Source organism: Solanum tuberosum, unplaced genomic scaffold, assembly GCF_000226075.1.
Source record: "Solanum tuberosum cultivar DM 1-3 516 R44 unplaced genomic scaffold, SolTub_3.0 scf00104, whole genome shotgun sequence".
Taxonomy (NCBI): domain Eukaryota; kingdom Viridiplantae; phylum Streptophyta; class Magnoliopsida; order Solanales; family Solanaceae; genus Solanum; species Solanum tuberosum.
In genome coordinates, this window is record NW_006239030.1 from 1,170,856 (window position 1) to 1,198,729 (window position 27,874).

Sequence of the window (27,874 nt, forward strand, 5' to 3'; positions counted from 1 at the left end):
GGGATTTCCGTCAATTGAGGGGTATAAATGGTGAAATTAGTAACGACAAGGGTATAAATAACTTTGTTTTAACGGCAGGGGGATAATCAACTAATAAACTAAAGTTGAGGGGTATTTTTGACCCTTTTCCCTTAAAACTATGTGATTCCTAAAATTTACCCTTTAAAAAATAATACCGAAAAAGTTTCATTTCTAATAAAAAATATATATATACAATAATTTTATTTGTTTGTGATTTTGATTTTGATTTTGATTTTGATTTGACACAAGGTTTAAGAAAATAAAATCAGTATAACTAGATAAGGAATAAGGGTTTGAAAAATACCCCAACTTTGGTCGGATTTGATGTTGCGATACTAAACTTTCATAAGGACCTATTACCTCCCTAGACTATTTAATATCGTATTTTAAACATATATATTTGCCCACGTGGACATAAAAAATAATACAAAATTATAAATAGTAATGTGTCCACGTGGGCACATATATACCTTTAAAATACACTATTAAATAGTTCAGGAGGTAAAAAATACGGTATTAAATAGTCTAGGGAGGTAATAGGTCCTTATGAAAGTTTAGTATCGCAACAACAAATTCTATCAAAGTTGGGTATTTTTCAGACTCTTATCCCACTAGATAACATGATGAATTATTAATCATCACAATATAGAAGACTCTAGAAGCAAACATCTCTTCATCAATGTACCTTTTTCTAGACGGGGGTATTTATGTAATTTTTATACTTTCTCTATTTTGATGTATTTTAACTTATTTTCTTTAGTTTATTGTACATTTGAAAATAACGTATAAGGAATACTATACATCACGATAATTAACAACTTAAATATATTTAATAGACATAAGAAAATTGAATGACTCTTAAAATTCTATCGGTGCAACATGAATTGCAAAAGAAGAGGTAACATATATTATTTGAAAATTACATAAAAATAATATAGTTAAGCACTTGAAATATCTTAAGGATATACAAAAACAACCCGGTTGACTTTTGAAATTCTATCTATGCCACGTAAGTTAGAACATAGGGAGTAATATATATTATTTGAAAATCATGTATAATACTATGAATCACATTGATGTTTACTTCAAATATTAAAATATCATAAAAAAATTTGAATGACTCTCTAAATTTTAATTGTGCCACATAAATTGACACTAAAATTACATATATTGGACCCTACTAGTACGAATTCCAATGTCTAGTTAATAAAAATGAGATAATCATATCTATATATATAAAGTAGAATGTTAGACATACTGATGTGACATGCTTCTAAGGGCTTAAAAACTATTTATATTCTCTCTTTTTTGTGGTGGTTTTTGGCCATTTTTAAAATTTTTAAATACAAAAAATTCACCTAAATATTAAAGATAGTCACATTTAATTCTTTATTTATCAATAGTCATATTTAATTTATTTTAGCATTAATGCTATTATTATTTTTCCTATTTTAATTTCTTCCCTAATGATATTTATATCATTTCTTTAAATCACTTTTTCCCCTTTTTAGTTCCTTTTTACTTCTTTTTTTAATTTTTTTTTATTCAATTTAAGAAACTTATATTTCTATATAATATATAAAGTTTTTTTTAAGAAACAAATTTACGATTTTGTTACCCAAATATCATCATTTATGACATTTATAACATTTCCTTAAGTCACTTCTCTTCCTTTCTTTATTCTTTTTTATTTATTTATTCAATTCAAGAAATATATATCTTTATTTAGTATAAAGGTCTTTCTTTTATATTTTTTATTTATGTTTTTCCTTCTTTATTTACTTTGAAAGTTTCACCTCCATAACTTATATCTATTAAACTTCTATTCTTAATAATATAATTAATTTCACGACTTTTAAGTTTTCATATTCATAACCCCCAACTATTAAATTATAAAATTAAAGATACTGTATGATATTTCTCCATATTTGTCAATATAAATTTACAAGTTTTTTGTTTCATGATTTCAACTCATGATTATTTTTTATAGGGATAAGGGTCTGAAAAATACCCCAACTTTGATCGAATTTGCTGTTGCGATACTAAACTTTCATGAGGACCTATTACCTCCCTAGACTATTTAATACCGTATTTTTTACCCCCTGAACTATTTAATAGTGTATTTTAAAGGTATATATATGCCCACGTGGACACATTACTATTTATAATTTTGCATTATTTTTTATGTCCACGTGGACAAATATATATGTTTAAAATACGGTATTAAATAGTCTAGGGAGGTAATAGGTCCTCATGAAAGTTTAGTATCGCAACAAACAAATTCGACCAAAGTTGGGGCATTTTTCAGACCCTTATCCCTTTTTTTTATTTCATTGTTCTTTGTAGTATTATTTTATTATTTCTCCATTTTTGTCAATATAAATTTACAACTTTTTTGTTTCATGATTTCAACTCATGATTATTTTTTATATTTCATTGTTCTTTGTAGTATTATTTTATTATCAAATTCATGTGTTAACTTGACACGATGAAGAAGACTCTTGATTTTAGAGAGAACACACTTTTATTATTTAATTATGTTCTCAACACGCCCCCTCACGTGCGGACCTGATTTTTTTTCATGGGCCAAGCACGTGGAAATTCTTTTTCATTTTTGGGTGGTGGTGAGATTCGATCTCAGGACCTCTGTTTGCTCTGATACCATGTAAAGATGGATCTTGAACTTAACCCAACCTCAAAAGCTAACTTATGAGGGGAGGTTTGTCCAAGTCCATATAAGGAGACCAAATTTCCATCCATCTACTGATGTGGGACATCTTAACACTCCCCTGCACGCCCAAACCTCAATTGGAGCGTGAACAATTCTAAATGGGGGCCCATCATCGGTGAACAAATTAAGGATTTGCATGGCTCTGATACCATGTTGAAGTGTGTGACCATCTCATCATCGGTGAATAAATTAGGATTTGCATGGCTCTGATACCATGTTGAAGTGTGTGACCATCTCATCATCGGTGAACAAATTAGGATGTGCATGACTCTGATACCATATGAAAATTTTGATTATGTCAAGTTTAAAAACTATAAAACGATTCTCATTGCAAATTGCGATGGTATGATTTTTCCTAAGTTCAACTTAAAGACATATGTGCTATATCCACTCTTGACACCTGGATTGATATTCAAAAATAAAAAATAAATTCAAATTTTTGTGACAACTCATGAAGTCAATTATGGTAGATATAAAAAACGAGGCAAGAATAATAAAGAAAAAGATACGAACAATTTATGAGAAATTAGATTGCGATATAGAGATTTTGTGGCTTCTAAAAATGTATAAATATAGTATCTTTCACGTAAAGATATATAATTCCGCGTGCATGTACAAAAATGGAATCATATTAATAAAATTATCACATTTTTATTCATTATTAAAAGCAATCATGATGCTATAAAATCAATCAGAAATTTGAAAACCTCTAAATTTGGATATCATGATAATGTTCAGTTAAGAAGTCACTTGACATTATCATAAGTATTTGATTCTAAAATACTACAGATTGTCTTCTAATATAATTGAAATTTTGGATATTTATAGATTTTATATAAAATAAAATGCTTTTGGATGAATTTTACTAGCTATGTGATGATTGTAGTGAGTAATTTTACACTAAAATTTAAAAAAATCATATATCAATACAACGATATATACTCGACAAAGTAGAAGATTTGTTTCTTTAAAATACAAAAAATTGAAAGAAAAAAAAAGACGACGCTTTCCGATATAATGATTAAACTTTTATGATAAGTTAATTTGATTTAAAGATTGAAATTAAATTATTAAGTGATTTTTAATATATTAATAACAATTATAATAAATTTTGTGTCCCTAAAATGATTTATCCAAAATTATAATAATCCAAATTATAAATCAAAGAATCCACTAAAGTTAAAAATCCCTTTTAAGAAGTTAAATAAATAAATAAAATAAAAATTAGAGAAACCGAAGCCCTGAAATGGAGAGACGACTGATCCGTTATATATAAGAAAAGAACGAAGAAAATGACTTGACTACAAATTTCAGGTTCCATTCTCTCCTTCTATAAAAGAGTCCATACCTTCGAGATACACTATGCCTTTTTAATACTAGTCTTCTCCTGTCAGGCATTTTCACAAACACTTGGCGTACAGTTTCCTCTCTGTTGTTAACGCCCTCCGTTTTCCGACCAACAACACCTCCGCCGGAACCCTAGTAACGAGACAGTAGTAGAAGGCAAACAAGAATGAAGTACGTTTTGGTAACTGGCGGTGTAGTCAGTGGTCTTGGCAAAGGTGTTACAGCAAGTAGCATCGGCGTTGTTCTCAAAGCATGTGGTCTTCGTGTTACCTCTATCAAAATTGGTTCGTTTTTTTCCCCACTTTTTAGCACTTCATTTTCATCTCATATGGAGTTATGGTTTTGTGGACTTCTGTTCATCAACTGAATAATATTCGTATAGGCTAAATCTTCTACTTGATAATTAGGCATAAGAAATAGTACAACTTAAATTTCAGTTCATTATTTTTTTCTCTTCATAAAGAGGTTTGCTATGGAGCATGGTATTTTTACTGAATACATTTATGGGATTAATTTTATCAATTCCGATATATTAATCAAAATAAGGAAGGAATCTAAAAGGATGGTAGGAACTTTTTTTTTTTTTCAAAAAATTTAGCCAAAAGAAAAACTCACATGGGATTTAGGATAACCAGGCTTGAATTGATGACTTCCACCGCTTCAAGGTTACTCTACTTCTGAGAGAAGAGATTTTATTCAGCACCCCTTTGCTTTTCGAGTGTGTTTTGTGTGAAGGAGAATGTTTTCATGGGAAGTGTTTCAGTGGAAAATGTTTCTTATGGATCATTTTCCAAGTGTTTGATTTGGTGTAGAAGTATATGATAATTCTCTACGGTGTAGGGTAAGGTAGGAGGATTATGCTTTAGTGATATCTCAGTATTAAAAGGTTGATAACAGTGTCTTTGGTATGCTGGAAAATTTCTGTATCATCTCCCTTGTTTGGTTGTATATTGAATTTGGTGATGTGATTTATAGAAAAAGGAGAGAAGTTGGTGACATATGATAATCGTACAAGATGAATTGATCCAAACAAGAACAAGAAGAGGACAATCATACAAGATATAGGATAAACTAGGAGGAGAGTATTTTGATACTGGATAAACTTGGATGAGAGTATTTTGACTATGTGTTGATTAAAATGATATGAAGTAATAGACTAATGGTATAGGAAAAATGTCTGTGTCCATAAAGAGGAAAGCCATTTTGCTCTTTTTTCGTGGAAAATATTTTTGTTGGATTAAATATTTTTCAGAATTCAAGGGTATCCTAAGACTGGAAAATGTTCTATCAAGGAAATTATTTTCCTTGAAAATAGTTTCTGTCATACCATATACACGTTTGGATGATGATTGAAGCAACTGATATGGCATAGAAAATGGGACATTTGGAAAAGAATTTGAAAGAAGTGTTTCTCTCTTATATTTTCCGCAGTTCAGGGTAACTGAACGTAAGGGAACTAATTTCATCAAGGAAAGTACTTTCTCTGAAAACATTCTTCATCAGACCAAAAAACCCCTATTTTCCCATTTTTACTTTCTTGCGTAGCTGATTTGATCTTTGGCCATGGTGAAGAATTAGCTCTTGTTATGGAGTGAACGCTTTATGTTGTCAGTACTCGATATTCACGTTCTGTTCATATGTATTTAGCTCTAAAATTTTACAAAAGAAAAAAAGTTTCAAGTGTATTGCATCCTGCACATCCAGAAGCGTATATTAGTCTATTGGAAGGCTGTATTAACTTCTTATCTTGTTTATCATTCGTCTTTACCTTCATTTGGTGTGTGATGCCTCTAAGCGGAATATAGGAAATCAAAGTATTTAGGCAGGGAAGACCAATCACAGAGCCAAATTAAAAGAGATTCCTGCCTCGCGCGGGGCTATTACATGTATTTCCCGCTTGAATGCCAGGATGATTATTCATGCATTTCCTTAGTTCTGTTGTTGTACTGATAGATCTTGAATTGATTACTGTTGTTTATCCCTGAAGTACACTGAGACTTTTTCATCTTTGCAGATCCATATTTGAACACTGATGCTGGCACTATGTCCCCGTTTGAGCATGGGGAGGTTTTTGTGCTTGATGATGGTGGAGAGGTCTTCCTTTGCTTCACCCCGTTTACACTGAAAAACTATTTTAATTGCCTTCTTAAATTTGACTCTGATGTGATGATCTTCATACAATTAATTAGCATACTGAAAATTAGTTTTGTTGAATATTCCTATTGCATGCTTTACTTTTTTGATATGTTTTACCTTATATGGCCTGCATCATGCAGGAGAGCCAGTACTTGATGGTTGACATTCTCTAATTTGATGAGTCCTTGTACAATTGGAACTCATAGGAACCAACTTGTTCCACATATTAGTAAATTGTTTCCAGTACACCAAGGATTGCTGATATTTTTAAGATATACTTCTCTGGAAGTGGTAAGTATAAGATGCGCATACGTAACGATAAACTTCAAATAATAAGGGAGAAATAGCTTATAGAGATCCTTCACCTTCAACCGTAAGGTTGAGGTTCGAATGACCAACCGAATGAAGTGGGGAAGGGCCACTGGGCTCCTGGGGTGTGGGGGTTGAGGCTGGAGTCTACCATATCGAAATAAAAACAATGTTTCATACTGATGCACACTTTGCTTTTATAGAAGAACGTAAGCTTTGGTTATGTCCCTTATTTACAAGATAGAGCTCACAATCTTAGGTTTAGACTGTTCTATGGTTCAAAATTAGGTTATGATAGATATCTAATGTTGTTACCTATTCTCTTTTAATATCTTTTGTTTATGTGATAAAACTGTCTCCTACCAGAAAATTGGTACTGTATTTACATACAATAGATTCTGGTCTTCCTCTGAAGCATCAAAGGTGTGTACTCTTATTCATTGCAATACTGATGTGCTTCAACAGGTTGATCTAGATTTGGGAAATTATGAACGCTTTCTGGATGTGACATTGACAAGGGACAACAATATTACCACTGGAAAGATATATCAGGTTCTTATAAATAATCATATACATGTAGACTATGTGTCTCACATGGATCTATGCCTATCGTCTGTTCAGGCATGAGATTTGTTTGACGGTTTTTTCTTTTCCTTTTTGGGTGGGTTACCAGTCTGTTTTGGAGAAGGAAAGGAAAGGTGATTATCTTGGAAAAACTGTTCAGGTGATTGTACTTTCATTTGATATCATACATGATGCATCACTGCAAAGAAACCTATTACTCAAAGGGATTGCTCTCTCTCTCTCTCTCTCTCTCTCTCTCTCTCTCTCTCTCTCTCTCTCTCTCTCTCTCTCTCTCTCTCTCTCTCTCTCTCTCTCTCTCTCTCTCTCTCTCTCTCTCTCTAGGTGGTTCCCCACATCACTGATGCTATTAAGGATTGGATTGAGTCGGTATCTCTGACTCCTGTGGATGGGAAGGAGGGAGCTGCAGATGTTTGTGTCATTGAATTGGGGGGGACTGTAGGTACGTGCGTCTAGAAGGCAGATGCATCTAATCTACTAAAAGCTCTGGTCCTCTTCCCCATCTCTTTTGTTGATATATATATATATATATATATATATATTGTAGCATCTCTTCTCAATTAACTTCTTACATTATTGCTTTTAGGTGATATTGAATCGATGCCCTTCATTGAGGCTTTACGACAATTGTATTTCACAGTTGGTAAGTAGGATTTTGCTTTCTGATAGAAAGATCTACCATATTATTCCTACAAGGAATGCCCTCTTATGATATGTATTTATGTCTTCTTATTCACATTTCACCCTCCTTTTAACTTTTTTTTTGGTCATCAGGGCAAGACAACTTTTGCCTCATTCATGTCAGTCTTATACCTGTACTAGGTGTTGTCGGTGAGCAAGTAATAGTCTATGAAACATCTATGCCTGAACCATGTGAATGTTTTATACATGTTCTTTCTTTCCATAGACCCCTCATTGTGTTCTCCATGTTTCTGCAGAAAACAAAACCTACACAACATAGTGTGCGGGAACTGAGAGCATTAGGGTTGACTCCCCACTTTTTAGCATGCCGGTCTGCTCAGGTATGGTATTTTCTCCTATGCTATAAATTCCTGTATTTTATATTTTCTAGAAGATATGAGTAGGTTTATTTACACTTGGACTTTCATTATAATTGCGTAATAGCCTATTCTCTTATACCCTCTACGCACCCAAAGGGTAGCGGCTATGGGTTTCCCTTGTCATAAAAAAAATAGCCTATTCTCCTAGCGTGAGCACAGAAGATGTATAGATCTCACAGTTGCCCCTCTGTGCGGGTCCTTTTCCTTCCCCTTCTTTCGGCTTGTTCCCCACAGTTGTCAAATAATGAGATGTGAACTTCATACTAGTATATTAACTAGGTTATCTCCCTGTCTGTACTATGTAGTAAATTTGATTTACCTAGTGACGTGAAAAGATGTTTCTTAGAGACTAGAAGATTTTGGAAAACTAGTTTAAACCTTAATATTAGGATTTTTCGCTTCTCTACTACTACATTTTGCTGATATTATTGAGATATTTACTCTGTTGCAGCCCTTACTAGAGAACACAAAACAGAAGCTTTCACAGTTTTGTCACGTTCCTGTAAGTTTAACCTAAGTGAGGCCTTCTGTGATTTTGCATATAAAATTTGAAGTCTTTTTTCGTTTCTCCTGTTTTGATCTGCTTCCCTATAGGTTGCCAACATCCTGAATATCCATGATGTTCCAAACATTTGGCATATTCCTCTCTTGCTTCAGGTAGGTCTACCAACTGCTACACTTTGTCCTTTGCCGTATATGATATGAATATTGCTCCTAAAGTTACCTATTTGTAACAGAACCAAAATGCTCATGATGCCATTCTAAAGCAAATGGATTTAATGAGGTAACAGACTACCTCTCCGTTACCCTTTTAGCAGTAATTTAGATTTAGAATCTGATTGTCCTCTTCGTATCTCATATTTCCTTACTGTTCTACTGAAATGAGAAAAATAGTTTTTAAACTTGGATAAATTTTATGCAGTTCTCTTATTTATGATTTTCCAGCACTATTTTGCTCTCTTAGTTCTAGTGGCTGTTAATGATATGGTCTACAATGAGCAAGTTAGATTTTCATGGAAGACATAAGGTGCACAATGTCTCCACTGATTATTTTTTTCTGTGTCAGCGTCGCGAAACCTGTCGATTTACGGGAGTGGACGAAAAGAGCTGAGACCTTTGACAACCTCACCAAATCTGTTAGTAGGATCTAAAGAATATAGGTACTTTTAACAAATATGTACATTGTAATTGAATAACTACTTTTTTTTCTGCAGGTTAGAATTGCAATGGTTGGGAAGTATGTTGGATTAACAGATTCTTACTTATCTGTAGTGAAGGTAACAATATGAGACTACAAAGAACATGCATCATCTTTGTCTTTATTTAAGATGATATATTGTGTTTGGGATGTGTCTTTTCATTTGATCATGACAGAGTTTATCATTTGAGTATAGCTTTGGCTTTTCTTTGAAAGCAGGTTTTCCCATGGCACTGTGCTAATTGTCCTGCTTTCTAGTTTCGAAATAGAAAAAACATGGTTATAAGTGATTAGCTGTTTGTTCTTTATCTTCTCTTGCTTCTTTCCATATGAATGGTCCCTCCTGGATGCATTTATCCAATGTTCATTTATGTTGTGATATTGACTTGTCTGTTTTGTAATTTTTCTTCATAAATTTTAGGCCCTTTTGCATGCATGTACTGCATGTTCATTTAAGCCATCCATTGACTGGATTGCAGCATCAGATCTTGAAGATGATAGTGCTCAATCGGTACTTAGATTTCTCTCTACTTTTGGTTAGGTGCTGTTATACGTTTCTGATCGTAATTATCTTATCTTTTTTCTATCAGGCCCCAGAAGCTTATGCAACAGCCTGGAAGACTCTAAGGGTAAAATTTGATCTGTGCTTAGTAGGAATAATTATGTCATTCATCATTCTTGTTTGCTTCTTTAGTGTCAGTTCCCTCTTAGACATGAATTATGAAGACCACCCTTTTATGTTGAAGGGGAAGTTTATTAATTTCGATGGCCTCTTAATATGTGCATTTTGAGAGATGAATAATCTGTCAATGCAGTATTTCTTATTTCTTTTTTCTTTTTCTGGTGCATCATTTCTAGCGTGGTGGTTATGCTTTTCCTATGGTATGTCTGCATGATTGCTCGCTTGAGATGTGTTAAGTATGCCACATTGGTTGAGGGAATGGATCGTTGTCTCCTTGTTATAGAATATAATAGGTGTAAATATTATATCTTCCATATATAGCTAATTTAATTATAGGAGCAGATTCTTAGTTGATTTACTTTGATTAGTTTTCCTTTCATAGAAGCATAGTATTTGTATAAGTATCTTGTCTTGATGAATAGAAAGGAACAAGTCATTCTCCATATAATATAAGTTACATGGTATCAAAGCAACTGTCTAAGCTGGGATTTGGCTTTGCCGGAAGTCACTGTGACTTCGCCGGAAGCTACTGTGGCTTCGGGGAGTAGTTGAGAGCTCTATCTTTCACCTTTGAATCTGGACACCATTTCTGTGTTAGAGAAATTGATTGTCTAAGTGTACTGAATCCATTTGTGGCATCTGGGTTCGGATTGAAACTCTAAAATCTGAAGCTTGATTGTCTGCCTTTCTCGAGTGAAGCTGGTGACTTCAAAATTCTGGAAATTCAAGAAGGGTGCTAAGAATATTTGTGGGAGATCTGTTTGTGAACTCAAATCTGAAGCTTGAGTCATTCTGGAGCTGTTTCGATAAGGTTATTTAGTCGGAACTCGAAACTTTCAAACGCAGTATCAAAGAAGACGACCTGTCCATCCTTCTAATTTTTGGGTTGCTGTCCAGAAAATCTGTTGGCTTCTCAGACATTGTTGTTTTTTTTCCGGTCAACATCCCCTTCGTTTCTAATTATTCGGCCAGATTGGTCTTGGAGCGGTCAGATCTGGTTAGTCATTTTATTTTGGTGATTGTATTGTCTTTTCTTTGGGATTATAGTCTGTTTGGGACTTGTTGGTTTGTCCACCAATTCATTTTGGTACCGTGAGCGTTTTGTTGGGAATATGACTGACTGTAATCAGGGAACTCAAAGGTTTGATAAAATGATTTTGATTTCCTCAAAGGAGTTTGCTGAATTCTCTCGATATCAGAAATTATTGAAGGAATCCACCTCAGTTAATGCCTTTACTAAATCAGATAAAACATGTCTAATCACCTCTTCAAATAAATGGGTGATTGATTCAGGTGCCTCAAATCACATGACCGGTAATTCTAACATTTTTACTAGTTTTCAGTCACACAAAGCTCCCTCTCCGGTTACTGTAGCTGATGGATCAACTTGTAACAGTGATGGATATGGGACTGTTAAACCAACCTCCACTATTACCTTGTCATCAGTATTAAGTCTACCAAAGTTGGCCTTCAATTTGATTTCTGTTAGCAAAGTTACCAGAGACCTTAATTGTTATATTTCGTTCTTTCCGGATCATTGTTTGTTTCGTGATCTTAAGACGAATCAGGTTATTGGTAAAGGACATGTATCTGACGATCTCTATATTTTGGATGAATGGGGGCCTCAGTTTGTTGCCTGCTCTAGTGTTGTGTCTCCATTTGAAGCACATTGTCGATTGGGACATCCATCTCTACCTTTGCTAAAGAAGCTTTGTCCGCAATTCCAAAATATTTCTTCATTAGAATGTGAGTCATGTCGATTTGCAAAACATCATCGCAGCTCATTAAGTCCAAGGGTTAATAAGCGGGCTGAGTCAGCTTTTGAGTTGGTTCATTCTGATGTTTGGGGACCATGCCCTGTCATTTCCAAAACTGGGCATAAGTATTTTATTACTTTTGTGGATGATTTTTCTCGTATGACTTGGATTTATTTCATGAAGAGTCGCTCAGAAGTGTTTACTCACTTTTGTGCCTTCTATGCTGAAGTCAAAACACAATTCAATGCTTCGGTACGTATTCTAAGGAGTGACAATGCTAAAGAATATATGTCAGAATCATTTCAATCATACATGAGACAACACGGTATTCTCCACCAGTCTTCATGTGTTGATACACCCTCTCAAAATGGAGTTGCTGAGAGGAAGAATAGGCATCTACTTGAGACAACTCGAGCACTTTTGTTCCAAATGAAGGTTCCTAAACAGTTTTGGGCAGATGCAGTCTCTACGGCTTGTTTTCTGATTAATCGTATGCCATCCACTGTTCTTGCTGGTAATGTGCCTTACAGTGTTCTGTTTCCAAACAAGTCACTATTTCCAGTAGAACCTAAGGTGTTTGGAAGCACTTGTTATGTTCGAGATGTTCGACCATCTGTCACTAAGTTGGATCCAAAGGCATTGAAGTGCGTTTTTTTGGGTTATTCTCGTCTTCAGAAGGGGTATCGATGTTATTCTGCTGAACTTGGCAAATATTTGGTATCAACTGATGTGGTATTTTCAGAGACTACACCTTTCTTTTATGCACCTCCTATTTCTACAAGTCAAGGGGAGGAAGATGAGTGGTTAGTCTATGAGGTCACCCGTGTTTTGACAGAAGAATCAAATATTGTCCCTCCATCTCTCAGATCATCTATTGAGGATCAATCGGATACTGTACCATCAGCTCCTGCACCATCTACGGTAGTAAGACCTCCGGTTGTACAAGTTTACTCGAGGAGGCGAGAGGCCATTGATACATGTTCTGCACCAGTCCCTTTGTCATCAGATCCTCATTCGTCTGATCTTCCAGAAGATCTTGATCTCCCTATTGCTATTCGCAAAGGTACACGTAGTTGCAAATCTCCATACTCCATTGCTAATTTTGTTTCCTATGGTCATTTATCCTCTATGTCTAGATCTTTGATTGTTTCTCTAGACTCTATCGTTGTTCCTAAGACAGTTAAGGAAGCCTTGAGTCACACTGGATGGTATAATGCAATGCTTGAGGAGATACATGCACTAGATGAGAATCACACTTGGGACTTGGTGGATTTACCAAAAGGAAAGAAGGCAGTGGGATGCAAATGGGTCTTTGCGGTCAAAGTTAATCCAGATGGCTCTGTGGCTAGACTTAAGGCTCGACTAGTGGCTAAAGGATATGCTCAGACTTATGGGGTGGATTATTCAGACACATTTTCTCCGGTGGCTAAACTCACTTCTGTTCGCTTATTTATTTCCTTAGCTGCATCTAAGAATTGGCCGTTGCACCAGCTAGATATCAAGAATGCATTTCTTCATGGTGATCTCCAAGAAGAAGTGTATATGGAGCAACCACCTGGATTTGTTGCTCAGGGGGAGTATGGTAAAGTTTGTCACCTAAAGAAATCCTTGTATGGTTTGAAACAAAGCCCTCGTGCTTGGTTTGGCAAATTCAGTGAAGTAGTTCAGGAATTTGGGCTGAAAAAGAGCATGTGTGATCACTCAGTCTTTTATAAACAATCAACAATTGGCATTATTCTTCTTGTGGTATATGTTGATGACATTGTTATTACAGGAAGTGATTATTCGGGGATCTCTTCACTCAAGTCATTCTTGCATACTAAATTCCACACAAAAGATTTGGGACAACTAAAATATTTTTTGGGAGTAGAAGTAACTAGAAGCAAGAAGGGAATCTTTCTATCTCAGAGAAAGTATATCCTTGACCTACTTGTGGAAACTGGAAAGTCCGCAGCCAAACCTTGTAGTACTCCAATGGTCCCTAATGTGCATCTGACCCGTGATGATGGCAGCCCCTTTGATGATCCAGAGAGATATAGGAGGTTAGTAGGGAAACTAAACTATCTCACTGTAACACGTCCAGATATTGCTTTTGCAGTGAGTGTTGTTAGTCAATTCATGTCTGCACCTACAGTCAAACATTGGGAAGCCTTGGAACAGATCTTATGCTACTTGAAAAGATCCCCTGGACTTGGCATTTTATATGGTAACCACGGACATACTCACATTGAGTGCTTTGCTGATGCTGATTGGGCTGGATGTAAAACCAATAGACGATCTACTACTGGTTATTGTGTCTTTGTTGGTGGTAATTTGGTGTCATGGAGAAGTAAGAAACAAGGTGTTGTATCGCGATCCAGTGCAGAATCTGAATATAGAGCTATGGCGCAATCCACATGTGAGATCATGTGGATACATTCTAAACCAACAAAAATCTGGTGTGATAATCAAGCTGCTCTTCATATTGCCTCAAATCCTGTGTATCACGAAAGAACAAAGCATATCGAGGTAGATTGTCACTTTATTCGTGAGAAGATCCAAGATAACTTGATTTCCACCGGTTATGTAAAGACAGGAGAGCAACTAGCTGATTTGTTCACAAAGGCGTTAAATGGAGCTCGAGTTAATTATCTTTGTGACAAGCTGGGCATGATCAACATCTATGCTCCAGCTTGAGGGGGAGTGTTATAGAATATAATAGGTGTAAATATTATATCTTCCATATATAGCTAATTTAATTATAGGAGCAGATTCTTAGTTGATTTACTTTGATTAGTTTTCCTTTCATAGAAGCATAGTATTTGTATAAGTATCTTGTCTTGATGAATAGAAAGGAACAAGTCATTCTCCATATAATATAAGTTACACTCCTTAAATAGTCTTGGGCAATCCTCATCTATAGCTTTTAGGGTTAAGTAAAGCCCAGTGTTTATTTTCTTTAAAAAAATGCATGTGAATATGCCACTACAGTAAGGCTTTTGGCAGTCTAGCTAACCGTTCTATCCCCCAAATATGTTTTTTTCGTTATGATTATTAAGATCACAGAAATGTTTGAGCGCGTCTTATGCTGCTACTTACCATTTCTGGTGATTTCATTCGAGGCGCTCAGCTATTACTGTATAACTCATTTCTTGATAAAGTACTCTATAACTCATTTTACAAGCTATTGAGATGAAACCAACCTTTACAGGGTGCAGCATGTGTCTTGGTTCCTGGTGGGTTTGGTGATCGTGGGGTCAAGGGGATGATATTGGCTGCAAAGTATGCTAGGGAGAATAACGTACCATATCTTGGAATCTGTTTAGGGATGCAGATTTCTGTAATCGAGTTTGCCAGATCTGTAAGTTGATTCTTTCGATGTCAAATTGGAATATTTTGTGTTAACCATCTCTTTGATGTGGCAGTATCTCTTTTGAATTTTGCAGGTTTTGCGTTTGGAGAAAGCAAACAGTGAAGAGTTTGACCCCCATACACCGGACCTTGTTGTAATTTTCATGCCTGAGGTAGTGTGCTCTTTGTAATATTACAAAGAAATGAAACCGTATTTGTCTCATTTATATATTTCTCTGTTGATGCTTTTCTGATATCATGGGCTTAAAAAAATTGCAGGGGTCAAAGACACATATGGGAAGCACTATGAGGCTTGGATCTAGGAAAACATTGTTCCAGACTCCTGATTGTATCATGTCAAAGCTGTAAGAGATATATGTTCACACACTTCTACGTTATCAAATACCATTTATTCATCATAACAGTGTCTTGACCAGATTTGATCAATTAGATTTCTATGGAGTTTAAGGATTTGAAGTAAGAGCCCGTTTGGATTGGCTTAAAAAAGCAACTTTTAATTCAAAAAACAAAAAGTCAAACTTAAATGATTTTTATGTCGAAAAATAAAAAGTAGGGGGAGTCCTACTTTTAGTTTTTTAATTTTTTTTTTAAAGTCATTTTAAACTTATTTTAAGTTATTTTTAACTTTGCCAAACACTCCCAAAAGCTAAAAATGACTTAGAAGTAGATTTGACCAACTTTTAAGTCGATCCAAACATGCTCTAAGTCTAGGATAGCCAATTTCTACGCATCTTCTCTGTATCAGGAGCATAGATATGATTTTATGGCGGGCTCGTTTGTGGATTGCCTATCATATAGTTCACCCATCTGCTCTCATCGAAATACTAGCTTGTTCTCGTTCACCTATCTAAGAGTAATTTAGATACAAGATTTAAGATGGGTTTTTTTGTGGATCTCTACTGGCTTGTTTTTGTTTTGCTCTCTATTTATGGGTTGCATGTCCAATTGATGCTTTTCTAATATATTATTACCCGTTAAAGAACAGAAATTTTTTCTTGTAGATTCCCATTGTGTTTTTCCTTGTGCACGCTTAACATCTTTTCTTTTGACAGGTATAACAATTCTAAGCATGTGGATGAACGACATCGCCATAGATATGAGGTTAGCATAAGCCTATACTTGTTGCATTGTAATGCATGTTGCATTAATTATGCTGTCATCCTCATGGAATAAAATGGTGGTGTATATTGCAGGTCAATCCTGAAGTTGTAGGCACTTTAGAAGAAGCTGGCCTGAGATTTGTGGGAAGGGATGAAACTGGAAAACGAATGGAGGTTTGATTTTGGACTACAGGCTTTAATTGCTGTTGACTTGGTGAAAACTATTGTTTACAATCCTTTAGTTTGATACTCTGTTACAAGTTTTATTTTCAAGTGATTATTGGTTCACTTTAAGTTCATTGCTTTTATTCTTGTTGTTATTGCTTGTAAACTTTTCTCCCGTTTCTCATCCTCTTATTCTTTATGCAGATATTGGAGCTTCCTGGTCACCCATTTTATGTTGGTGTGCAATTTCATCCTGAATACAAGTCAAGGCCAGGGAGGCCTTCAGCTCCTTTTCTAGGTAGGAATTAGTTGGTTGACTTCGGTTTTGATACAAACTAATAATGACCTGCAAACTTGATGCAATATATCATGCATATGGTGTTGCTTTTTAGTGTTTCTGGATTCATTTTCTGTGAATGGATTGTGTAAATGCAGCAAAGTCAAAATGTAGTAGTTTATTTAAGATGGCAAAGCCATCATTTTAGCAGTTGCCCATATTGTTTTTGCAGTATTCCTTTTTATCATTGTTCGTGATATAATGGAGTGCCCATCAGTGTAATGTATGTGAAGGTGTTAAAAGGTGTGAGATAAACCTAAATCACTTGGAGGGAAATTGTCGTGACAGACATACAATTTCTTGTGATCAATGCAGAAAACAGTGTAAGAAAAAGATTCATATAGGTGATATCTACTAGTGGAGAGTAGGATTAAGTCTTGTTATAGAACTTCTAATATTATTGTTATTACTACTATTATTTATGTGTGTTTTTACTTATTTTTACGTAATTTTTATTTGGGATTGAGGCGTAGTAGCTGTTAGAGATTGGGATATCTTCTTTTTTTCTCTTTTGGGGTTTCTTGGTTGATTTCTGGTAGTACAGAAAAACTACATTGTTTTTAGCTAAGGCAATAGCATAATCACTTATATCATGATGATTCTTTTTAATCTTTAGAAATTATATGATGAAACTGCGTCATTGCAGTCCCAGAACAGGATTCTACAGATTTCGCAACTTGTTTATTTTGATTTTTTGCTGTGAGACCATTACCAGCAGTAGAAGAAATAACTTATAATTCTTATTGTACTGTAGGTCTTATCATGGCAGCAACAGGACAGTTAGAAGCTCACGACAAGACTCAGCAGAATGGAAGCATATAAGCAAAACATCAGCACTAACTAGTTGGATAACTTTTTGCTCACAAGGTACACGAAGTCTCAGAACGTATTCCCCTATACAAATTGAACAATTTTTTTCACTGGATATTGGTGGAAAAAATGGGAAAATAAAATTCGAAATTAGTAGTCTAGTGGGTCTCCTGTGTCCAAGCAATGGTTTCCTGGTTGATTTCTGTCAAATATTTAGTTTCTTTCCAATAATTTAATCTCCCAAGTGATTTTGATTGCAGGAAATCTGATTTTGTGGTGTGATCCTCCCAGTTCTCTTAAGCTTGTCGTGAGATTCATGTGGATGTACATTTACTGTTCTGCCTGTCGACACAAAGCCCCCTCGAGTATGAAGCTGCGTGCTATGGCTGTCAATCATTTGGAAGTGATTTAGCTGATACCCATCTTCTTGTTATCCGCCAACCTTGTTGACGACAGATAATTTTGAAGATTTAGTTTGAGTGCTTTAGTTCTCTACTGCATTTGGGATGTCACCTCATTTTCCTTTTTTTTCCCTTCAAAATTAAGAATTGTTTCGAGGTTGGCAGTGCTTTATACATTTACTGCTCATTCAGATCAGACTCAATGGAAACCCGATTATGTTGTGAAATTATGCCATTTTGTTTTATTTATGATCCAATGAGTGATCAAAGTGTTGGTAAACTGATTGTATTATAGCCAGAAACTTTGGAACATGAAAGCATGATGGAGTGTAAAAGCCCTTGCAGCATGGATTCTATAGTTTGAACCTTCGTATAAGAAAAATACAATGTTCACTTAACAAACTTCAAAATTGAATCAGAAACCAAGAAAAATATATACTCCAAATAAATATCAGCTCGTTCTGGAAAAGAGAACTTTGATACTTTTATTTTGCATTTTTTGAATGGAATACCTCATCTATCTACAAAAATGTCCTATACCGAAAGAATACTAATGCAGGATTTGGATACATGAATTCGTAGATTGTCGTTACTGAGAAGCGTCTGCAGCTCTCTCTCCTCCATTAATTAGCGAGCGTTTCATGGTATTGTAGATATGACAGTTGTTTTTGCAGCTTTATTTGCTGATAGAACTTTGCAATGAACTCCTCTGCCTTCATATCAATAGCTTCATCATCGCCACTAGCAACGATCTCCTCAGACATATACTCATCCTCTTGACATTCAGTCTTCAAGAAGCTCTTCCTAGGAGCGTCATCATTATTATTATCATTGTACATTTCATCCTCGCGCTCATAATCATTGTCAAAGTCGACTTGAGGTTTAATGCAGGGTATGTTAGGCATCTTGAAACGCAAGGAAGCAGGGCGATGCATCTTAACATGAAAGATAGGGGTGTCATCAAATGAAAACTCACGCTCCCCATAATGTAGTGCCCCGTAGTGATCATTGGTATGACGGAGACTTTTAAAATATTTAGGAAGCAAACGGAGATCCACAAGGTGTTTGTTCTTGAAAATGCCACCTTTTCTCGCCCATAATAAGGCTAGACGGAGAACGTTCCAAGCTCTACGAGCCACCAATGATCTCTTCCTCTGCATTTTCGACTTTTCTTGCATGTCTGCAGCTTGTATTTTAAGAGTAGAAGATGCCACTTTTTGGTTGGAAAATCTCTTTTGTTTTTTGTTCAATGTGATGTTTATGAGTGGTAAAGATGTGGATGTGTGGAGAGAGATGCAGAATGTATAATGCTATATATACATATAATAACACCTAAGAAATTAGAGTGAACTGAAAGGAACGCGGTTTGAGTGGAAATAAGAAATTGTAAAGAAATGAATTAAGGGGGCCCAATGTGACCAAGTCCAACTCCTAATTAAGGGCTAAGGCTGGCATATGTTGTGTGGGCGGTGCAAACTGGTGGGACACACGCCTTGTACGCTGCGCAATCAGGGAAAAACAACAAAAATAATAATTTACTACTCAGTTCGATTGTTCACGGTTAGGATAAAAATTGATTCAATTGAAAAATCAAATTCAACTGATTAAATATAATATTTTTTTATTTGATTTGATTTTATTAAAAAAATAAAGAAATAATTGAATCGTACCGACAAATTATATACATATATTTTTTATAATTATATATGCATAATATATTATTTGTATGAATATTTTTTTATGCGAAAAATGCAGCATTATAATGAAAAAGAATAAGATATGATGTGTTATTTGTGCGATTGATAGCTTACGCATTATTCCGTAAGTTTATGTTGTTTAGTATATTAAATAAGCAGAAGTAAACATAATTGGAGTTCTTTACGACACAGAGACAATTTATTTTCTTTTGAATGAATTGTTGTTTCTTCTCTTTTTCTTTTGAGTGAATTGTTATTTTTATTTTGGTGTATGATTAATATTCAACAATCGAGCTGAAATTGATAACAACCAAATCGATAAATATATGTATATTATATTTAGTTTGGTTTGATTTTAACAATTTAAAAATCGATTAAATTGGTTCAATTTTAACTAATAACCGATCCAAACCGACCCATGAACACTCATAACTACACTACAAGATAATAAAAACAAAATTTTATGACCTAATTATAGTTAATTCATATATATTTTCATATTCATTTATTAATTTCAAATGGTTTATAAATTATAAATATTTGATATAACCCACATACTTGTGTAAAAATCAATGTAGACTAAACAATGTAAAATATCTTCGATAGTCAGTCTATTTTCATTAGCACGATGGCTTCGAGGATCCAGAAGTACTTGGAAAGAGAGTTGGCAGCACGCAAGTAGCAACGATAAGTATTTTCTAAGGAATCGACTTAGCTCATAGCCCCTCTATTTTCTTTCCTATTTCAATTCAAATGCATATAAAATATCCTTCATTTCTGGATTTCTACTTTCTATAAATTTATCAAAACTTTAATTGTTTCCGTACTCATCAATTATGAGTATCATATTTGTTGGAGACGACAGATTATAATTTTGGTCCAAAAAAAGTATGTCTTTAAAAATATTATTTAATAAATATAAAATTATTAATTTAGAATTCAGTACTTTAAAATGGTTAGAATTTTAGTCTCATAAACTTCAAATTATATATTTCAATTTGTAGTTAGCCTAGTAAATAGGGTATAGGTTATGATCAAGAAAAGTATATTATGTGAAAGCTAATTGTTGCCAGCTACAACTTAATTTAAATTTGTCTTACGTTAGGTAATCATCAATTATATAGGAATGCATATTTCTCTCCAATCATGTAGCCTCATTAGTGGCTTCACATTTAATTTGTTGGCTGACATATATTTGGCCCCAAATATATTCCAATTTCTGTCGCATTTCTTAAGTAAGCAAAGCATCAATACAAGTCTGTTACACATTTATTTGTTTCTCCTTTTTTTTTTTGGAGTCCGACTAAATTTGAATTCACATCGAAAAGTATTGATCATATTGGGGTAAATCGCTCCCTAACAAAAACTACTTCATACTTAGAGAACTCGAACCCGAGATCTCTGATTAAGGAGGAAGAGTATTTGTTTATCATTTGTATATTAAGTACGTATTGACAAACTAATTACTACTAATTAAATGCTGGCATTGTTGATTTATTGTCTTGTAGTGTGGCTATTGCCTCACCTAGGATTGATTTAACAAAAATAAGAAACGTCAAATGAAGTTTCATACTTGGTAGCAAATATTACCAACATATATAATGCAAATAACAACACTAATTAAAAGAAACTATTCCCCCCTGAAATTTAAAAAGTAGGTGGTATATATATTTATATATATATATATGAATCATTCTGGTTTGTTGGAAGGAGATTATGCACTTCATTGTTCTAATAGCGTGGTCTGAATTTCCATTGAGTTTTTCAAAATAGGAAAAAGTAGACGCATGAAAAAATTGAAGGAAATTTAACATCCTATTATATATAAAAAAAAATATAATTTTAACCATATATAAACAGTATAATTTTCTGCCAAAAAAGATCCGAATAAATCACTAGAGCCTTACTAACTCCGTACCTAATTATACATGTAGTCCCCCACTTGCCCCTGTTTCCTGCCCACTGCTATATATGTTTGGGCCAATTTATATCATTCTTTTAGTTTTGTTGTGGACTCTTCCATAACGTTTTCATGTTTTTGCGGGACATCATATCCACCCATAGTTTCCAACATAATAATAATAATAAAATGATGTGATACTGAGCAAATCTAAGAGTTCTCCATCATAATTATTTTTGTTTTTAATAAATTATTTATGCAGGTATAATTTATTTATTTTAAAAAATAAAAATAAAACAATTAGAAATTTTGAGTCAATTATTTGGTTTTGTCGATCGATTCGTAGTTATTGTTATTAAAGAATAAAAAAGTCTCACATTGGTGGTTAATGGGATAGGTGGACTTCTTATAAGGCTTGAACAATCCTCTTCCCTTTAAGCTAACTTTTGAGATGTGAGTTAGGGCCTAAGACCTAATTTCAGAATTGTTGACTAATAAAGTTTAGTGTTTAACTAAGCACACAATTTATTTTTATTTTTTTAAAACTTGTGATTTTAAAAGTCACCATTTTGTGGAAAATCCTTAGATATGAATATGTTAGGTATTTGTGACTCAATTAGTGAAATAGTATCTCCCCCTCTATAAGTTTTTTTTTAATCGACGTATAAAGAAAATATTACGTACTTTCGTAAATGTTTGTTTGAAAAACATAACTATTAGTAAATATCTTGACATGTGATTTTATCTCGTGATTTTATTCTCGTGATATGAAATCAGAATGAAAACATGTGATTGCAAGCCATTATGCAAGTATTAGTATGTATATATATTGTTTTTGCTGGTTCACCTAGAATTTACTAATTAAATGGTAGCATTGTTTTCTTGTAGTGTGGTTACTGGTTCACCTAGGATTGATTGAACAAAATAATAAAGGTCAAATGAAGCTTCGTACTTGGTAGGAATTAATACCAACATAAATATAATACAAATAACAACACTAACTAAAAAGTACATAAAGAAACCAATACTTATATATACTTACTTTATATATAATTGAGAAAACAATTATATGATATAATATTAATAGTGTCAATAAATTTTTGTAGGAGGGAAAGCATGCAGTTGATTCATGTGGCTTAGGTGCCCTTACGTCTAATGAGATTTTGGATCATGACACTTTTATAACATAGCGTTAATATAATATATTATAATACTCATAAATAAGATATAAGAGTACATTACCATTAGTACATTACTTAATAGCTAATGCAAATTTTAATTTGGTCATATGTGTATTGATATACTACTACTCCCTTTGTCTCAAATATTTATGGAAAGTTTTAGCAATGTTTCAAAACTAACCTTAAAATAAAGAAATTTTTATATAGAAGAGTGCACCTTTTGTCTACTCTTTAATTTGCCGAATAAATGAAACCCAACATCAACATGAGTAAAATATTAATAGTGTCATTAAATATTTGTAGTCTAATAACATACTCTCCGATCTTAAGCCTGCTTAGCTTTATTTGAATTCTAATATATTTTGAAAATCCTTATAGCCGATTTCAATTAAATTAGACTGATACATATATAGTATACATATTGTTTGTTGATATTGGAACTTGTAATTCACCGAGTTCATGCATGCTAGCTTCTACAAGTTGTATTATATACATTATTAATCATCATAGACATGACAGAGGTGAATTCAAACATATTCTATATTTCATGAAAAAACTAAGCAGCTTGTTCTGTAAACATTATATTAAAAAACACATACACTATATTGTTGTGACTTTCGAGCACAAGAATAAATAAAATAATTAATTAGCAACGTAACAGTACGTTTACTAGGAGGGGCCGGGAGGACTTTGCTTGCTGTTATAAGAACAAAAAAGTCTATGGTGAAAGCAAAGCTTTCAACAAAATCAAACCTAACAAATTTAATGTTTTAATTCAAAGTCACATCAATACTCGATTGGTCCCAAAGTTAATCATTGGTTTTGCTCTACAATGCCCAAAATGACCACTCCAAAGCTAAGCTAAGTGGTTGCATCATAAACATATTACGTAGAATGTTGAAATTAAAAAATTATCAAAATAAGAAAAATACATTTTTTGTTTAGACAAATTGAAAAAAGTAATACAAACATTTTTTTTAATCACGCCTCCCTAAGAGCTTCTATGCATGCACATTTTTACTACTATTGACTTGAATTCAAAATTTTAGAGTTGAAAGTGGAGGGTGCTAATCCAAATAACTCACTCTTGTCTAATACAAACAAATTAAAAAGAAAAAAAGTATAATTTTTTTATCATTAATAAAGCAAATGTGCATGCCAATGTCCACACCGTATATATATATATATATATATATATATATATATACCGATATGCGGTGTGGACATTGGCATGCACATTTGCTTTATTAATGATAAAAAAATTATACTTTTTTTCTTTTTAATTTGTTTGTATTAGACAAGAGTGAGTTATTTGGATTAGCACCCTCCACTTTCAACTCTAAAATTTTGAATTCAAGTCAATAGTAGTAAAAATGTGCATGCATAGAAGCTCTTAGGGAGGCGTGATTAAAAAAAATGTTTGTATTACTTTTTTCAATTTGTCTAAACAAAAAATGTATTTTTCTTATTTTGATAATTTTTTAATTTCAACATTCTACGTAATATGTTTATGATGCAACCACTTAGCTTAGCTTTGGAGTGGTCATTTTGGGCATTGTAGAGCAAAACCAATGATTAACTTTGGGACCAATCGAGTATTGATGTGACTTTGAATTAAAACATTAAATTTGTTAGGTTTGATTTTGTTGAAAGCTTTGCTTTCACCATAGACTTTTTTGTTCTTATAACAGCAAGCAAAGTCCTCCCGGCCCCTCCTAGTAAACGTACTGTTACGTTGCTAATTAATTATTTTATTTATTCTTGTGCTCGAAAGTCACAACAATATAGTGTATGTGTTTTTTAATATAATGTTTACAGAACAAGCTGCTTAGTTTTTTCATGAAATATAATATGCTGGCATTCTTGTCCTCCAGTTTGTACGTAGTATGATTAATAGGAATTCTTGCGGCGATTGATTTAAAAGCAAATCCAAAGGCTCAAATTGAAACTTCCTAGAAGTTGAGTTGAAAACATAAAATTTATTGAGGAATATCAAAATATAAGAAAGTAGATATACATAGAAAAATAAAGAGAGGCAACATATATTTATATAAATAAAATTAATAGTTTTTAATTTAGCAAAACAGTGTATTTTTTTTATGAATTACGGAAGCCAATTGTTGCTTCTAGACTAAATCCAATACTTTCTTTCATTGTTTTAATTTATTTGGCTTAAGTCAGAGTACGACGATTACATTAATTAATTGTTGGTGTGCATTTGAATATAGAATTTTCAAAAAAAAAATTAAAATAAAATCTACATATTTAGAAAATACATAAAAGTATTTTATGTCACATAAATAATTACTAATAATTTAAAATATTTGAGATCTTTTTTAATTATCCAAATAGTAAGGAAAACAAATTGTAAAGGGGAGAATATTGCAGTAACAAACACACTGATATACCAGCTCAGTAACACACGGAAATACTTTTTTTCAGGAAAAGAAAAGGATATGATGGTCTTTTATTTTGGTTTATTATTGATGGGAGTTGTATGTATATGTATTAGAGATATGTATATTCACATTACTGTGAATATTTTTGTTTTTAGGTTATAAGGGTCTACACTAATTGTTGAATATTATGTTCTGTGAATTTTTTTATTTTTCGCGTGTATAAATTTCGATGAATTTTCTTATATTTTTATTAGTGAATTGAGATATTCATTCTCTAGTTTGTCACGAGTTTTCTAACATAGTACTCCCTCCATCTACTTTTGATTGTTATGATTTTTTTTAGAGTCAAATTATAAAAAAATTGACTAATATTTTACGGTGTATTTTTTCATCATATATTGATATGCAAAAAATTGCAATCTATAGTACTTTTCATATAGTTTTTTAATATCTAAATTTTTTGTTTAAAATATTAAATATGTAATATAATTTAACTTTGAAAATTAATCAAATTGACTTTCGAAAAATGCTACATAACAATTAAAAGTGGACGGAGGGAGTAGACTCCTCATGTTAGGCATATTTTCGTTATTGGTGACAGAGTATGAAGCCTTTTTCTAGCTATATTTTACATTGTGTGAATATTCTTAATTTACGTCTACATTCTCTATTGATATATTCATTCTCTAGTTGGTCGTGGTTTTATGAGGTTCTTTGAATGTGGCATCCTATTGGCTTGCAGAAGCTGGCTATGTTGTGCTTTCTTTGTTTCAATTTATTTGTTCTGATTTGATTTAACATTTTAAAAAATAATTTTTTAATTTTTTTTTTATGATTTAAATTAAATTAAAGATATATCAAATATATCAAGAACTCCAGTGATATCAGTAATGTAGAATGGATAGATGGAGTACCTCTTCTATGTACAAAAATGCCGTAACACCTCCTATACACATGAAGAATACTATAGCTACTAACTAGTGCTATATAATTTAAACAAGAGAATATGAAAATTGAGGTTTGCAAGTAGTATTAATTTAATTAATTGGAGAGCGTCTCATGGTATTGTAAATATGATATTTGTCTTTGAAGTTTTATTTGTTCATAGAACTTTGCAATAAACTCTTCTGCCTTCATATCAATAGCTTCATCACAATTGATCTCCTCGCACTTCACATTCTCATCCTCAGTATTCAAGAAGCTCTTCCTAGGATTATTATCATCATTGTTCATTTCATCATCGCGCTCAAAGTCAAAGTCAAAGTCAAAATCGACTTGAGGTTTGATGCAGGGAATGCTTGGTAACTTGAAACGCAAGGAAGCAGGGCGATGCATCTTAACATGAATAATAGGGGTATCATCAAACGAAAACTCACGCTCACCATAATATAGTGCCCCATAGTGATCATTGGTATGACATAGGCTTTTAATATATTTAGGAAGCAAACGGAGATCCACGACGTGCTTGTTCTTGAAAATGCCACCTTTTCTCGCCCATAACAAGGCTAAACGGAGAACGTTCCAAGCTCTACGAGCCATAACCGATCTCTTCCTCTGCATTCTCGACTTCTCTTGCATGTCAAATATTGAAAAAGAGGAAGTAAATATGCTTTTGGAAGTTGTTTTTTTTTTGCTTCTTTGTGTTGTGTGTATGAGTTGCAGGAGGAGAAGCACAAAGCTATATATATACATATAATAAAATGCACAGCTAACTCACTTAAACAAATAACTTACGCGGTTTGAGCGAAATTAAATACTTATAGTATACAAAAATTGTAACGAGTAGTAGCGGAGGAAGGTGCAGGGGGACCCACATTCTAAAACTCCAAAGGCTAGATTACTCGTGGAAAACACGCTCACTACGCTCAGATGGGGCACGGTTACGAAAAAATGTATCTTAAATATAAATTTTATTGGTTTGATTTTTAGGTTCTTAATATGAATCATTAAATTTTAAAAATTAGAAGTCAAAAATATATAGTACCACTAGTTTTAAATTTTAATATACAAATTTAATTTAATTATATTAAATTCTTACCATGCTAAAAAAAAATTTATGTAACACACTTGAAAATTTTGAAAGATTAAAGAAGAAAAACAAAAGAAAATTTAGTTGAAATGCCAAAAGTGTAGCCGATAACCACTTGGGGAGATGTTATTAAAAAGACAAGATAGATATAAAGGTGTGTTTGGTATGAAGGAAAATGTTTTTCTCGAAAACAAGTAGATTTTTGACTTATTTTCTCATGTTTGGTTGGTCAGTAGAAAATATTTTTCTAGAAAAGATTTTTGGGATTTATGAATGAAAAATGTTTTTGAGAAATATCTTTTATTTTTACTAGAGTAGAAAATAATTTTTGAATTGAAAATATTTTTAAAAAATAAACTTATATTTTTTTTGGCGGGGGTGGTAGGGGGGTAAGGGTGAAAAAATAAAAATTTGAAATTGAAAATATTTTTTAAAAACAAACTTAAAATTCTTTTTTTTTTGAAGGGGGCGTGGGGGGCTGATAGGGGGGTTTGAGGGTATGGGTGGGGTGAAAAAATAAAAATTTGAAATTGAAAATATTTTTTAAAAACAAACTTAAAATTCTTTTTTTTTTGAAGGGGGCGTGGGGGGCTGATAGGGGGGTTTGAGGGTATGGGTGGGGTGAAAAAATAAAAATTTGAAATTGGAAATATTTTTTAAAAACAACATAATTTTTTTGG

General features: G+C 33.2%; 2 protein-coding genes across 3 annotated transcripts; one reads left to right on the forward strand and one right to left on the reverse strand.

The window, feature by feature from the left end:
• The first annotated feature begins 3,966 nt into the window (after nt 1-3,966).
• LOC102578541 (CTP synthase-like) lies at nt 3,967-18,215 on the forward strand. 2 transcript variants are annotated; one of them, XM_015309505.1, is made up of 24 exons: nt 3,967-4,066; nt 4,147-4,383; nt 6,114-6,193; nt 7,010-7,096; nt 7,218-7,268; nt 7,451-7,568; nt 7,713-7,769; nt 7,901-7,965; nt 8,065-8,148; nt 8,639-8,689; nt 8,782-8,844; nt 8,925-8,971; nt 9,254-9,323; nt 9,402-9,464; nt 9,807-9,896; nt 9,976-10,014; nt 15,015-15,164; nt 15,250-15,327; nt 15,434-15,519; nt 16,228-16,276; nt 16,369-16,449; nt 16,645-16,738; nt 17,532-17,644; nt 17,848-18,215. In XM_015309505.1, the coding sequence occupies exons 2-23, from the start codon at nt 4,266-4,268 to the stop codon at nt 17,597-17,599; spliced, it is 1,689 nt and encodes a 562-aa protein (XP_015164991.1). In that variant the 5' UTR covers nt 3,967-4,066; nt 4,147-4,265; the 3' UTR covers nt 17,600-17,644; nt 17,848-18,215. The 2 variants fall into 2 exon arrangements, 1 of the variants encoding a protein (XP_015164991.1); XR_001473623.1 differs by lacking the exons at nt 16,228-16,276; nt 16,369-16,449 and having other exon boundaries at nt 3,976-4,383.
• On the reverse strand, nt 18,119-26,832 carry LOC102579218 (uncharacterized). Its single transcript, XM_006349149.2, has 2 exons — nt 26,417-26,832; nt 18,119-18,857 (listed from the first exon to the last, which is right to left on the reverse strand). The coding sequence occupies exons 1-2, from the start codon at nt 26,741-26,743 to the stop codon at nt 18,612-18,614; spliced, it is 573 nt and encodes a 190-aa protein (XP_006349211.2). The 5' UTR covers nt 26,744-26,832; the 3' UTR covers nt 18,119-18,611.
• Between the last annotated feature and the right edge of the window lie 1,042 nt (nt 26,833-27,874).

Coding starts and splice junctions, on each gene's coding strand:
- LOC102578541 (XM_015309505.1), top strand. CDS start 4,266: ATGAAGTACGTTTTGGTAACTGGCGGTGTAGTCAGTGGTCTTGGCAAA. Junction 4,384..6,113: donor TGTTACCTCTATCAAAATTG/GTTCGTTTTTTT, acceptor TCATCTTTGCAG/ATCCATATTTGAACACTGAT. Junction 8,690..8,781: donor CACAGTTTTGTCACGTTCCT/GTAAGTTTAACC, acceptor GCTTCCCTATAG/GTTGCCAACATCCTGAATAT.
- LOC102579218 (XM_006349149.2), bottom strand. CDS start 26,743: ATGCAAGAGAAGTCGAGAATGCAGAGGAAGAGATCGGTTATGGCTCGT. Junction 18,858..26,416: donor ATTTTGACTTTGACTTTGAC/TTTGAGCGCGAT, acceptor CCTCAAGTCGAC/TTTGACAATGATTATGAGCG.